This window comes from Ursus maritimus, unplaced genomic scaffold (genome assembly GCF_017311325.1).
Source record: "Ursus maritimus isolate PB19 unplaced genomic scaffold, ASM1731132v1 scaffold_7, whole genome shotgun sequence".
NCBI classification, from domain to species: Eukaryota; Metazoa; Chordata; class Mammalia; order Carnivora; family Ursidae; genus Ursus; species Ursus maritimus.
In genome coordinates, this window is record NW_024426885.1 from 26,287,013 (window position 1) to 26,300,111 (window position 13,099).

At 50.9% G+C, this 13,099-nt stretch overlaps 1 protein-coding gene across 4 annotated transcripts in view; it reads right to left on the reverse strand.

Moving 5' to 3' along the window:
- PPRC1 (PPARG related coactivator 1) overlaps positions 1-10,756 on the reverse strand; it is a 14,341-nt gene extending 3,585 nt beyond the window's left edge. The window contains exons 1-8 of one of the 4 annotated variants that reach the window (XM_040624412.1): positions 10,551-10,756; positions 6,587-6,775; positions 5,869-6,015; positions 5,658-5,750; positions 2,636-5,534; positions 2,277-2,330; positions 1,377-1,434; positions 547-617 (exon numbers count right to left, since the gene is read on the reverse strand). In XM_040624412.1, coding sequence (XP_040480346.1) covers positions 547-617; positions 1,377-1,434; positions 2,277-2,330; positions 2,636-5,534; positions 5,658-5,750; positions 5,869-6,015; positions 6,587-6,775; positions 10,551-10,703 — 3,664 coding nt within the window. In that variant the 5' untranslated portion in view covers positions 10,704-10,756. Of the gene's footprint in view, positions 1-546; positions 618-1,376; positions 1,435-2,276; positions 2,331-2,635; positions 5,535-5,648; positions 5,751-5,868; positions 6,016-6,586; positions 6,776-10,550 lie in introns of all 4 variants that reach the window. The other 3 variants (XM_040624411.1, XM_008709616.2, XM_040624413.1) reach the window with 3 other exon arrangements.
- Between the last annotated feature and the right edge of the window lie 2,343 nt (positions 10,757-13,099).

Here is a 13,099-nt window from a genome sequence, read left to right on the forward strand (position 1 = left end):
GAGGGAGCACCCCAAAACCAATTGCTTCTTCAATACACAAGATAAAGTCCAAACAACTTAACATGCCATTCAAAGTTCCCATAATCTGACCTCCTACTTACCACTGTAGCTTTATCTCTTGCTTTAGTTCTACCCACCACCCCCATCAGCCACTACACTCCAGCCAAACCAAACAACTCGCAATTCCCCCAAACATACCAGGCTGGTTTTGTTTCTTCAGTTACTCCAGCTATTCCATCTCCCTAGAATGCCTGGTATCAGTGATTTTCTCAAACCTCTGCTTCAGGGATTACACCTTCTCTATATAACCCTCCCCTGACTGTCCCATCTCAGACCCCACTATAAACCACAAAGTCTTCTTTAACATACCTCTCTGATACTCAACATGGTCATTGGTTTAGACATCTGCTCCCTGGACTACGAGAACCTCAAGGATGAGGATCAGATCTCTGTATTCCCAACACCTACACACACCTGGTGCAAGGCGAGCTCCACAAACATTTGCTGTATACTAATCAAAGGCAGAGTTCCCCACTCTGAACCCACCTGCCACGTTGGCCAGTTCTGGGGCTTGTAACCGGTCTAAGGGCCTCTTCTCCTGGGGAGTGTCAACGCTGCTGGCGGGGGAAAAGGGAAAGCCTGGTTCATTGCCTCCTCAACATCTTGTACATCTGTTTTCCTCACAAAGCAATGGGAGAGGGGTGTGTGCAGAAAAGAACGGGATACAAACTGCCCCATCACTCTCCTCCAGCACAAACGGGCTCTTAGTGACCGAAATGTAGGTTGGGTTTCAACTTGGCTCATTCAGGCTGGCTACGACCTTGAATACCCCCCACTTCCTTTAAGCCAGGAGCCTTGCCTACCTAGCTCAAAACAACCCAAAATCAATGTGGATGGGAACATGCCTGGCAGAACAGGATAGGGTAGCATGAACATGATAAATGAAAAAAGGCCTCTCAGTGCTGGAAGACTGGGGAACAAGGACATCCTGGGTGCCTCCTCCAAGGAGTCAGGAGAGCCCTAGCCATGAACATCTTCCCCACTTGATCTTATACCATCACCAGTGTCGAGCAAGCTTAAAGTTTGTTAAAGAAAGGAAAGAAATCCCCAAAGGCACAATTTGCCAGAAGATAAAAAGCACCTCTAGGACGTGTGGAATCCCAGACTGGCATCAGCAGAGGATGGTACACATCCTCCTATCTCACCACCCAAGACAGTGTCCTGTAGTGATGGGCTGAGTGGGGCAGAGGGAAACAGGGACTCTAAAGCTAACTAAAAGTCCCTGCAACAGAGGCATTCAGTTGACGGTCCTGAAGTGCCGGCCGGCTGCTGACCAACAGCTGTAGGGTAACTCGCTTATATGTCTCCATACTCACCCTGAGTTTCCTACAGCCAGGCTGTCAGCAGGAGCCGGGGGAGGGCACTCCTTTTTGGCTGCAAAGAAACCAAATTAGTTAAAAGGCCAACCAGATGTTCCAGATTGAGGAGGTGCAGAAGGTCTGGCTTTGAGACCCAAAGAAGGAAAATCCACTTTACCTACATATTTCACTGGGTTCTCCCCAGAGAGCCCCATTCTCTTCTAGTGGGTATGCTGCTACTATTTTTAATCATATCTCTGCTTAGAGACATCTGTTAATTACTCACTGAATCTGAGACAGAGCCCAAACTTCTAAGCCTAGCATGTAAGGTTCTACGTGGCCTAACTAACTTCCTGGACTTGTGGTCTCTTTGTTCTACACTTATCGTATTTTATATTCTTCCTTGAACTATAGATACTTGTTACTAATTCAGGAGTCATTTCTGTAATTTTCCTCCCCAGTTAGACCATAAGGTCCTTGAGAACAGGACACAATACCCTCCACAGTACCTAGGTCCTTGCTTTGTACTGAGAAAGCTGAGCTATCCCTTGCCTTCTGAACACACCACACACACTCCTTCCTATACCTCTGCCTTTACTCACCACACACACCATCCTATCTTTCAAGGCCCAGCTTGAGAGCTACTACCCTCTAGAAAAATGTCCGCAACCAACCCAACCCTCTTAGATCTCCATATTCATCTACTCTTTATAGTTCTTGCCATGCTGTACCACCAACCTCTCCCTGGCTTAGGTTGTACTGTAGGTCAATCCTGTCTCTCCATTCCTATCAGAATGAGACTGATTCTCTGAGTCTGCCCCTCCACCACTCCCTTCCTTCCATCTAAGCAACTACAGGGCTGGGCCCAAAGAAAATAGCAACAGAAAGGGGTTCAGCATAGCAACCCAGATTCCTCACCTTCGGATTTCTCAAACTGCTCCAGCAGACTGGACAGGTCTGACGCCTCAATTCCTGTGGAAGCACACAACACAGGATAGGAAACAGAAGTACTCAGGTCCTAGAATTCCCAAATCACCTCGCTTCTCCCTTTATGCTCCCCCTGCCCACTGTACTAAATAAACAAAGGCAGCAACACAAAGCAGGAAGGAATCAAACAAACCCAGAGCTCTACCTCAAGAACACTCCAAACAAACGACCCTCCAAACAAAGCCACAAAGCCCAGCCCCGTCAAGGTGGTTTGTCCTGTTCTATGGAGAACACTCACCATCCAGACCCCATGCCCTTCATTCACATCAACTAAACTGTGTGGCACTTACCAATCTCACTGATGAAAGCCTGTACCACATCCTCAGGACCTTGAGCACGTGGGGTAGGCAGGAAGGAGAGTTTCCTTAGACGGGCTGGGTGGACAGCAGGCAGCTTAGTTACAGTGCTCTGCTTTGGTGTGGGTGTGGGAACAGCCTTGGCAACAGGAGAGGGGGGCTTCTCCCTGAGCCTTGTCTCCTGGGTCTCAGGCTTTAGCCTCTCTGATGTAGGCTCCTCAACAGCCACACTCTCAGCAGACAGACATGGTGGAGTCTTGATCTGGGGGCTTTGCACTGGGGAGGACACCTTGTGTTTCAGATGGGGCGACACAGGCACTGACTTGACCTCCACCTTGGTGGGCTCTACCTGCAGAGCTCCCTGGCCAGCTGACCCAAGACTGAGGGGAGGAGCCATTGGCCCAGGAAGTACGCTTTCAGAAGGGCCAGCTGGAATGCCACTGGGCTCCACCTTGGGTGGGGGAGCAGCTCTCCCAACAGATGCTAGAGGCAAAGGAGGTGGTGGCACAGTAGGCCAGAATGGAGGGTGTTGCAGCCCTGGGCCCCATCCCAAGGGCCCATAGGCACAGCTGGAGCTATAAGGTGGGACTGGGGCTGGAGGGGGTACCCAAGGCACATTGCAAGTGGGGGGCACAGCATAGGTGCCAGGAGTACCAGATACTAGGGGCACTGTTGGTGGGGGGGGCAGGCAAGGATAGCCAGAAGGGGACACAGGGGGATAACAAGGCCAGGGTGGCACAGGAGCATAGTGAGTATAGGGATCAGGTGGCACTGGCCCCATAGACATCGAAAGACTGGGAGGCTGCAAGGGTGGTGGGGGCAGACTGGGGATCCCTTGTCCACTTGTAGGAAGGGGCAGCATGGGTGTCATGCCTAGCCCACCTGGGGGGAAAGGCAAAGCAGTGGGCATTGTGGGAGGCATGGGCTGCACAGCAGAAGGTGGAGGTCTTGCTGGTAGTGGCAGTTCTTGGGATGGCACCTGCTCAGTGGGTGTTGAGGCCACAGGTTTGCTTGCAGGTGGCTCAGGACTAGGAGAAGCAGGGCTGGGACCCACAGGCACTGAGCAAGCCTCAGGAGGAACTTCAGGGCTTCTCTGCAGAGTTGTCTTCTTGGCTGGGGCTGGTGGGATGACAAGACAAGGGATGTCTGCTAGCCCTGTGGGGGTCTCTGGGAGACTGGGCCACTTCCCAGCTGGGGGCTGGGGACTCCTCTCTTCTGCCTCTGCTTGGCGCTGCTGCCTTCGTCGCCGGTACTCTGATAGGCTAAGAGGCCGAGGTCTGGCTTCCTGGGGTACGGAACTGGTACCACTTTCTACCTTCAAAGGACCCACAACCTCCTGGACTTCAGGGATGACGGTCTTTAGAGAGTCCAAGGACTCTGACTCCAGAAGGAGCTGGGGAGCTGGACTTCCCTGGACTGATGACACTGCACCACGTCTGGGATCAGACGGCCTAGACTTAACTAGCACAGGATCAACTGGAGCCACGTCATTGGCAACAGAGTCAACTGGTGCTGAGTTGGCTGGGACAGGGTCACCTGGTTGCAAGTCATCTGAGATGGGAACAACCACTGTAGGGTCAATTTCTGCTGAGCCAGCCAGGACTGGGTCGATCAGTACTGGGTTAGCTGGGAGAGGGTCAACCAGTTCTGAGTTTGCTGAAGCAAGGTCAACCAATGCAGGATCAACAGGTACAGGGTCAGCTAGAACAGAATTAACTTCAACGGGATCGGCTTCAACAGAATCAAGTGGCATGGGGTCAGCTCGAGCGGAGACGTGGGCTTGAACAGGGTTGGCCTGGATGCCGTCAACCAAGTTGGAGTAAAGGTCTAGAGGATCTTCTTTGTCAGGACTAGCTAGTCCAGCACTACTCTCCAAGCTCCCAGAGCTAGGTTTTTCCAAGGCAGCTGCCCAGGCCCGAGCCCAAGCCCGGGGCTTCCCTCTACTACGAGGAGGTCCAACCTCTCTTTGCAGTTCCTCCTGAGGCAGATTTCCTGCCTGAGAGGTCACCTCTGTAGCCAGGGTAGACTGCCCACGAGAAGATGACCTCAGTCTCCTGGCATAGCCTTCTGCACAGGCTGCTGGCTGCTCTTTGCTCTTCTTCTTCCTGCCCTTTCGAGCTCTCTGGGAGCTCAGCATTGTATTGGCTGGTGGGTTCTGAGGCCCCTTGGGCATCACTGGCTCCATGACCTCCCTGGGCTCCAATAAGCAGACTGACTCCAGCTTTTCCTCCGAGTCCACGGACAACCCCTCTTTCTCAGGGCAGAGGTCTTCCCTGGGCACAGCAGCCTCTGTCTCCGACTCTAGTGTAGGCATGAGTAGCTTCAAAGCTGTACTGGCTTCTAGCGAGTCATCCAGGAGCACAGGCTGGGGCCCAGTAGGGATCTGCCGTACCACAACTGGAATCTCCAGGTCATTACCAGCTGTGGCTGCCTGGCCCACAATCTCTAGCACCACGCAATCCTCAGGCAGTGTCAAATCATCCGGCTGATCCTGAAGCTCATCCTCGAGTGACGTCAGGTGGGTGAGGTTGGGCAGGCAGTATGGATGCATAGCCCGCACCAGCTCACTCAAGGAGGAGATGCTCTCGTCACCAGCTGCTTGCACTGCCATCTCTGCTGCTGCGGTTTTATCTTCCTCCTCTGGGCAGGCCAGGTGCATGGGGAAGTCTGGGATACTGCTCACAGAGTTGTCCAGCTCCCCAGCAAGCATCTGGCCGCTGAAGCTGGCCACCTCCTCCTCTTCTTCCCCATCACTTCGTTGCTGGGGAGGAGGGGATTGGCCCCGGCGGGCTCTTGATCTTGGGGGTCTCCAGCTAGGAAGCTTAGGGGAGGAGGTCTCTAAGAAGGAAGGTGGGGAGAAGTCCCAAGGAGGATCTGAGAGAGACATCTCAACCTGTAGGAAAGAAGAGAAGCTGAAGAAGTTTTCTCCAAGGATACATTCTTCCAGGCCTGTCTCCACACCCTCCTCCCTCCTGGGAGTCTCTGAGGCTCCCCTGGTCAGGCTTACCCCACTCACTCTACTACTGCCTGTGCTGGGCCCCAGTGGGTCAACGGGGGTGATGAGGTCACGTTCCGGGGGTGTCCGGGAGAGGGTGAGCAGCTTGTGCAGCTGAGGAAGAGGAAAAGACCTGACATGAGTTTGTGCTTCACAACTATATGAGTAGGCCCACAGTCGTGGCTCTAACCTTTGCGCCAACCACACACCCCCCCCCAGGTCCCACACTCACAGAGGAGCCCTCCCGAGGTGACACAAGCAGTTCTGAGTCAGGAATGCTGTCGAACGGAGATAGGTTCTCGGAATCTGCATTGTCCAAGATCTCTGTCAGAGCTGTGAGCAGTGACACCTCATTCTGGTCCTCCAGAGATAACCTGCTCTGCTCCAGAAAGACAACAGGAAGGTCCCACCATCATCCCTAATAACCTACTGGCCACTAAGAAGGACTCAACGCCAAAAGAAACAGTCTCCCAGGCTCAGTTCAGCTCAATTTGCCAGAGAGAGAGATCTGAATGCTAGAAAGCATGGGCTCCAATCTCATTCATTGCCATCTCCCACCTCCCTAGTGCCAAGAGAGGCCTGTCAGAACTGAGGCATAGGCTTATGTTTCATATACTCCCTCTACCCTCAGGTAAGATGTGGGATACTCAGCAGACAACCCTTGGCTAGGCTGGAATTGGACTCAAAACAAATTGGAACCCATTGGACATGTAAGATGGGGGCCCATGCAGGGGGAAAGGCCTTGGACTATTGTTCAAGCCTGACACGGCATCCTCACATGGGACATCATCTAGCATCCTACAGCCCAACTCTCACTGAGACACAAAAAACACACTTCAAGGCTTGGTTTGGGTGTCCAGAAACCAAGATCCTGGAAAGCAGAGCCACTGAGCCATAGCCTCCAATACAAAGCTCCCACCTGAAGACATTTAAGCCCAGCCCCAGCTTACCTCCCCAAGGCTCCCAAAATCCTCGATGAGGGAGATGAGGGAGGCGTCCATGTAGCTCTGCATGGTCCCCAACAGCGTCTCATCCTGCAGTATCAGCTCCTCCATCTCCAGGTCCTTGTCCCTCAGGCAGGGGCCAAGCCGAGACAGACTGACAAAACCAGAATCATCCCCCTCCTCGTGTAGCAGCACCTGGGGCAAAGGGGATGGTCATAAGGGCCTGAAGGCTGCAGGGCATGGGAGCTCTGGGGCAGCTGTATGATCGGCTCTGTAAACCAGGTACCCAGCCCTCCACCAACGGCCCCCGACTCAGCAGGAGCCCCACCAAAGCCAAACCTCTGCACTTGCTGGGCACAGAGAAGTACAACTCACGAGCCAAAGCACCAGTCAGGATGGCAGTGTTCAAGGACCTTCTGGGCAAAAAAAAGTTTGGACTCCATCCAGAAACAGTCGGAGCCACAGAAGATTATTAAACCAGGGAGTAAAAACATCAAAAAGAACGAAATTGTTTAGAAGCGTTGTCTGCTGGCAGTGGTAAGAGGAGACAGTCTGAGGGGTTCACCAAAGGGGAGGCGGTCAGCAAGGAGGCAGTTTCAGCTCCATCACCTTACCTCCCTCAAGTCCCACTCAGGCCTTTCTTCTCTGCTTAGCTCAAACCCGACCCTGTTCAAGACAACTAGGGCTTCCCCAAACCACGCTGATCTCTCATCATACCCCTGAATTCAGTCAGGTTTCTGTAGCACTCATTTTTCTGGCAATCATTATGTTCCTTGCATCATTAAGCAGCTTTGGGGCAAATAACCCTTTGCACCATACTAGCCTATATCCTTCTTGGATCTGGGAAGGGTTTAAACTGTGCTTATACTTCCTGATGATCCATGATGCCCAGCACAGTGTCTTATACACAGTTGACATTCACACTTAATTCACATTTTTATTTTGAAGGCCCTACAGTGTGCCACTCAACCTCTCAACGGTAGTCCCAAAGGAAAAGTCTCCCACCTCGACCACGTGAGCACAAAAGAGAAAGCTTGATTCATTGATTCAGTACATGGAAAAGCCCCACCCCACCACTTGCCTGAAAATTAGCAACATCTTCAGCCTTGTCAGGCAGGGAGCCACCCGCCCAGACCTGTCAAGAGTGTGGGCGTGGGCAGGGCTAGAAGTAGCTAGAATGGGGCTGGCAAGGCCAGAGCCAGGGGTATCTCCACTATAGGAAACAGATGATGAAGGCCAAAAAACAGGAACAAATAAGGACAAGCCAATTCCTCCCTCCCCTTCTGCAGCAAAGGCAAATTCTGCACCTCTTCCACAGGGGAGAAAAAAAAAAAGCAACAGGTGTGACTATACCCTCATACCCACCCTCCTAACCAAGCTAAGGAGTTCCAATGCCCAGAGAGAGAAAAGGCTAGATAATTTTAGGAGGCCACGTCCAGAGAGGATGTGAAAGGTGGCAGGTTTTAGGCACTAACTCCTCCCAAACCTTCACAATCCTATAATTACGACCAGCAGCTGAATGGCACCTGGCTCAGCAAACAATCCTGGGTGAGCAAGGAGGCTGCATCTCAACTTGCCCTGCCACCTACCTGACCCAGCCACTAGGCCAGAATCTTAAGGCAATGCCCAACTCTGGGACCCCCCTCACCACCCCCCATCAGGCAGGTACCCCCCTCTTCACCTGACATCACCTATCCCTCAATCCCCAAACAGCACAGCACTCAGACTACCAAAATCATCTAGAGGCTAAACCCAGGCTAAAAGTGAGCCAGCCACCCGCATCTCTAACCTCAGCAACCTCCCAACTGGCTTTCTCACATCCAGTCTTGTCCCTACAGGGTTCAAAACCAACTACAAACTATTAAGAATACACATCTGATAACTTTTTGAGACCCTCCCCAAACTCCTCCAATGGCATCTTACTGCTCTTAGCACTAGATTTAAACTCCTTAATGTGACTCACAGGGGTCCTGGTCTTCCCCACCAGGCTCTTCTGCTCCAGTTTGTGTCCTTTCTTACCACTGTGCCTCTCTCTCTATGCATCAGACACACAGGTCTCTCCATCTCTTCAATAAGCCATGTTCTCTCCCACTTCAAGACCTTCCCATACTATTTCCTCTGATGAAAGCTTCCCTCCCCCACCATACACAGCCTTCAAGTCTCAACTTAAAATGTCCTTTCCCAGACCCTGCAATGTAGATGACTACTAGCTCATTATATAATCCCAAATATGCTGCACTTTCCTTTTGTCCCACTCATCATTATTTATTGTCTGTCTATCCCAATAAAACCATACAATCCTAGAGAACAGGGACTATGTGTGGTTTACCCCAGGATCCCTTATGTCTGAACACAGTATCTCAATAAATATCAGTTGAAAGAGTAGATTCCACATATCCACCTTTCTTGGGCAGGTGAGAGAGGAAACACAATCTCTCCGTGAGACCCTCTCCCACCCCAGATGACCACCAAAATTGGATTACAGCTGGGTCATGGATCCTTCCTGCCTCTCCTTTGAAAGGTGAGCAGCTCCCAAGCTAGGGCCTCAGAAGCAAGGGCCTGGATTGGTCTGCTGCAACTAACATTACCTGGTAGCCTGCAGCCCAATTCCCACCTAGAACCAAAACCAAACCAAAGCAAAACAAAACACCCAAAAGCTTTCAAGGACTCAGCTTAACTGCTTAAAAGAGGTAACAGTTCAGACTAAGCCCTGCCCACCACTCTAGGTGGCAACTTTTAAGAAGCCCTCTACTGAGGAGTGAGATGATAACGCTAAGTATGGAGAAACGAAGACCAAGGAAACAGAATCTGACAGAAGAAGCCACCATCATCCAATAAATGTTCAACTAGTGTTGGAATAGTTCTTAAATCGCCTCCAACTTTTCCCATCCCCAGCAAAATTGCAAAGAGCTTTAAATATAGATCACCTCAATTTGTATGTGTCAGCTCACAGAAGCAGGCTTAGCTGCCTCCTCAAAAGAGAGGCTGAAGGAAAAAGGGAGGGAGAAAGGATTCTCTTTCCCTTACTTAGGCTTGTCCCATGCATATGTTGACACTCCCCAGACCCCTCGAATCACAAATGAGGCAGCTCCGCAGGCAACCAAAACGCCAATGCCCATGACTCACAACCCACCACAAGCCGGTCAGACAGAAGCCACCAGAAGCTTACTCCACAGCCCTTCAACCTCACTCAGCCTTCTGCCCTCCCCAACACACTCCACCATCCGCAGGGAACTGTCGCCCCGCACATCTGGAAGGTCCTTCACCGTCCGCTGTCGAGACGCCGTGGACCAATGCAGGAGAGAAAAGACTACTCCAAGACCCTGAGCAAAGTTGACTCCAGCAGCCCCTACCTTCCTTCTCGGCCAGGGGCCCCCAACTCGGTCGGAGATGGCGGGACAAGCTGAGACACACCCAGTTCCCAGCAGTGCGGCTCCAACGCCGACACGAGATGCCGGGCAGCCTGGAGCGGGAGCCACGTGGACATCCCCTCCCCGCCCCCACGTGGACCCGCGGGCCACCCCCCCACCAGAAGCCCAACCCACGTGGGTGCCAGAGCCGCCTAGAGGGGGAGGGGAAGCCGACAAGTTCTCCCGGGAAAATTGCTCCCCCCACCCCACGTGGCTCCGAAAAAGCACTGCAGCGCGGTGCTAGGGGCACCCCCACTCGGTATCCTTAAAGGGAGGTCTTAACCCTGGATTCCAAGTCCGAATCTCTGACCCCCCACCACGGGCCATGTTTCCAACACCCGGCTATGCCCCTCCGGCGTTCCAGAGGAATGGCCATGAGAACCCCCGTCTCTGCCTGCGTCCCTCCAGCAAACAGCCCAGGTCGGTTCGGCCCAACCCGTCTCCCGCAGGCAGCCGGCATCGCCTCCCAAGCGCTTCCTCCCTTTCCTGTAGCGTCCACGTGTCACCGCCCGGCACACGCCGCTTTGCTGCCAGCCGCGGGCCGACCGCCAGCCTCTCACCTGCTCCCCGCCACTCACAGAGCCCACAGTCCCATACGGCATTTGGCTCCGACTCCCCCAACTGCTGCCGCGGACTCCACCGCCGGGGTCGGGGCCGGGGCCCCCACTCGGAGACGGCGCGACTCCGTCTCTCCGTCCCCGGCGCGCCGCCATCTTGGCCCCTGAACACCCAGCGCAGCTCTGGTCGCCGGCGCCGCCTCGCCCCGCAGATTGTAGGAAAGGAACTACAATTCCCGGAAGACACTGCAAGACTACGGATCCCAAAAGGCCTTGCGGCGAGACCCACTCGCACCTGGGAAGAGGTCCCTGGCCTCGCAACGGAGCCTGGGAATAGTAGTTGCTTTAAGCGGAGCCGTAGCGGCACGTGCTACAGTCATACTGTTATGCATAGTTTTGTGTTCTATGGGTTGGGGAGCGCGAGATAGTAAGGGGTGGGTTAACATTTACTCATCTCTTTATTTTCCTAATTTGTCCAACTGTCCAAACGCCCTCTTTATCTGACCTTCTATAATGCGGTACTTTCCTTTTACCAGAAAATCCAAGTGGGCCTATGCTTTGAATCAGCACCCCCTAGTGGGCACCCGCGCTCTGGGAGCTAACCTTCACCTAATCTCATACTGCGCCACTACTGCTAGTTTAATCTTTTTTAGTTGTTATAGTTTAATCTTCCTTTATTTATAGTTTCATTAGGAAATAATTGATATACACCACTGTGTAAGTTTCAGGCATATAACATGATTGTTTGATTTACATGTGCTGTGAAATGATTAGCACCATAAATAGGTTCAGCTAACCCATCTTCACATAGGTAAAATAAATTTTTTTTTCTCCTTGTGATGAAATTTACTCTTTAACAACTTTCCTATATATCATACAGCAGTATTAGCTATGTAATGTTGCACATTACATATCTACTAGTAATTTATCTTATAAATGGCAGTTTGTAGAGTTTAATCTTAAAACACCACATTCTTGGGGCCTCTCTGGGCTACTCAGAAACCCACATTGGCACCTCATTACCAAAGGTATTTCCTGCTGTTGCACATCATCTTGCTGTCCTACAAGGACAACTGGTGTTCTCCTGCCTTTGTTTTTCTGTTTGGAATATTCTAACTTGGAAACATCTTTCATGCCCTCTTTTATCCAGGAAAGCTTTTCTGATCATCCCAACCAACCATGATCCCTCTCTATATTTCCACCGTCCATCACTATCACTGCTAGTCATTCATTTGCCTTTTAGAAGCTCCTTCCTATCATTTTCTTATTTTTAAAAAAGTTTTCTATTAACAAAAGTTTAAACACCATTTCAGGGACACTTGGGTGGTGCAGTCGGTTAAGCATCTGACTCTTGATTTCAGCTCAGGTCATGATCTCAGGGGCCTGAAATCTAGCCCCAGTTGCGCTCACACTCAGGGCAGAGTCTGCTTAAGTTTCTCTCTCCCGCTCCCTCTGCCCCTCTTTCTACCCCGTGTGCACGCGTGCTCTCTCTTTTTCTCTCTCTCTTTCTCTCTCTCTCAAATAAATAAGTGTAAAAAGAAAATTCGAATAGCACAAAACTATATATAAAACTATATAAAAAATGCTCTTGGCCTGCAAATTCCAGTTCTACTCCCCAGATTTAATCCTTGTCGCCCTTGGTATGTATTCATCCACACTTTTTGTATCCATGTAAAAATATATAGGGAAAGTTTGAGCTCTACATTGGGTGTAGAGATTACTTAAAAAAAAAAAAATCAGGACGGCTGGGTAGCTCAGTTGGTTAAGCGTCTGCCTTTGGCTCAACTCATGAGCTGAGGTCCTGGGATCCAGTCCTGCAGAGGGCTCCTTGCTCAGCAGGGAGCCTGCTTCTCCCTCTGCCTGCCACTCCCCTGCTTGTGCTCTCTCTCTCTCTGAGAAATAAATAAATAAATATCTTTAAAAAAAAAAGTCTTTTTTTTTTAAAGATATTTATTTATTTATTCGACAGAGATAGAGACAGCCAGCGAGAGAGGGAACACAAGCAGGGGGAGTGGGAGAGGAAGAAGCAGGCTCATAGCGGAAGAGCCTGATATGGGGCTCGATCCCATAACGCCAGGATCACACCCTGAGCTGAAGGCAGGTGCTTAACCGCTGTGCCACCCAGGCGCCCCTAAAAAAAAAAAAGTCTTTACCCAAAAAAATGTGACCATTCCATACGTCTGATTCTACAACTTGCTTTTTTTTCGGGTAACAATATATTAGTCTTTACTGAGATCTTATTTACTGATACCTTAGTGAGTACCAGTTCCATTATATGACTATACTACTATTTAAATTATATTTAAGTTATTTCAAATTTTTCACTATTACAGATCAAGTTACAGTGAACATTCTTGTACACGTGTATATGTATCTTTGCCCTTTTGTACATTCTGTCTATGGAATAGTTTCCCTCCGATGAGATTTCCGAGTTAAAGGAGGTATACATTTGACATTTTGGTGGATAATGCCAAACTGCCCTTTAGGAAGGTTGTATCAATATATATTCTCACACACACACACACACACACACACACACACACACACACACA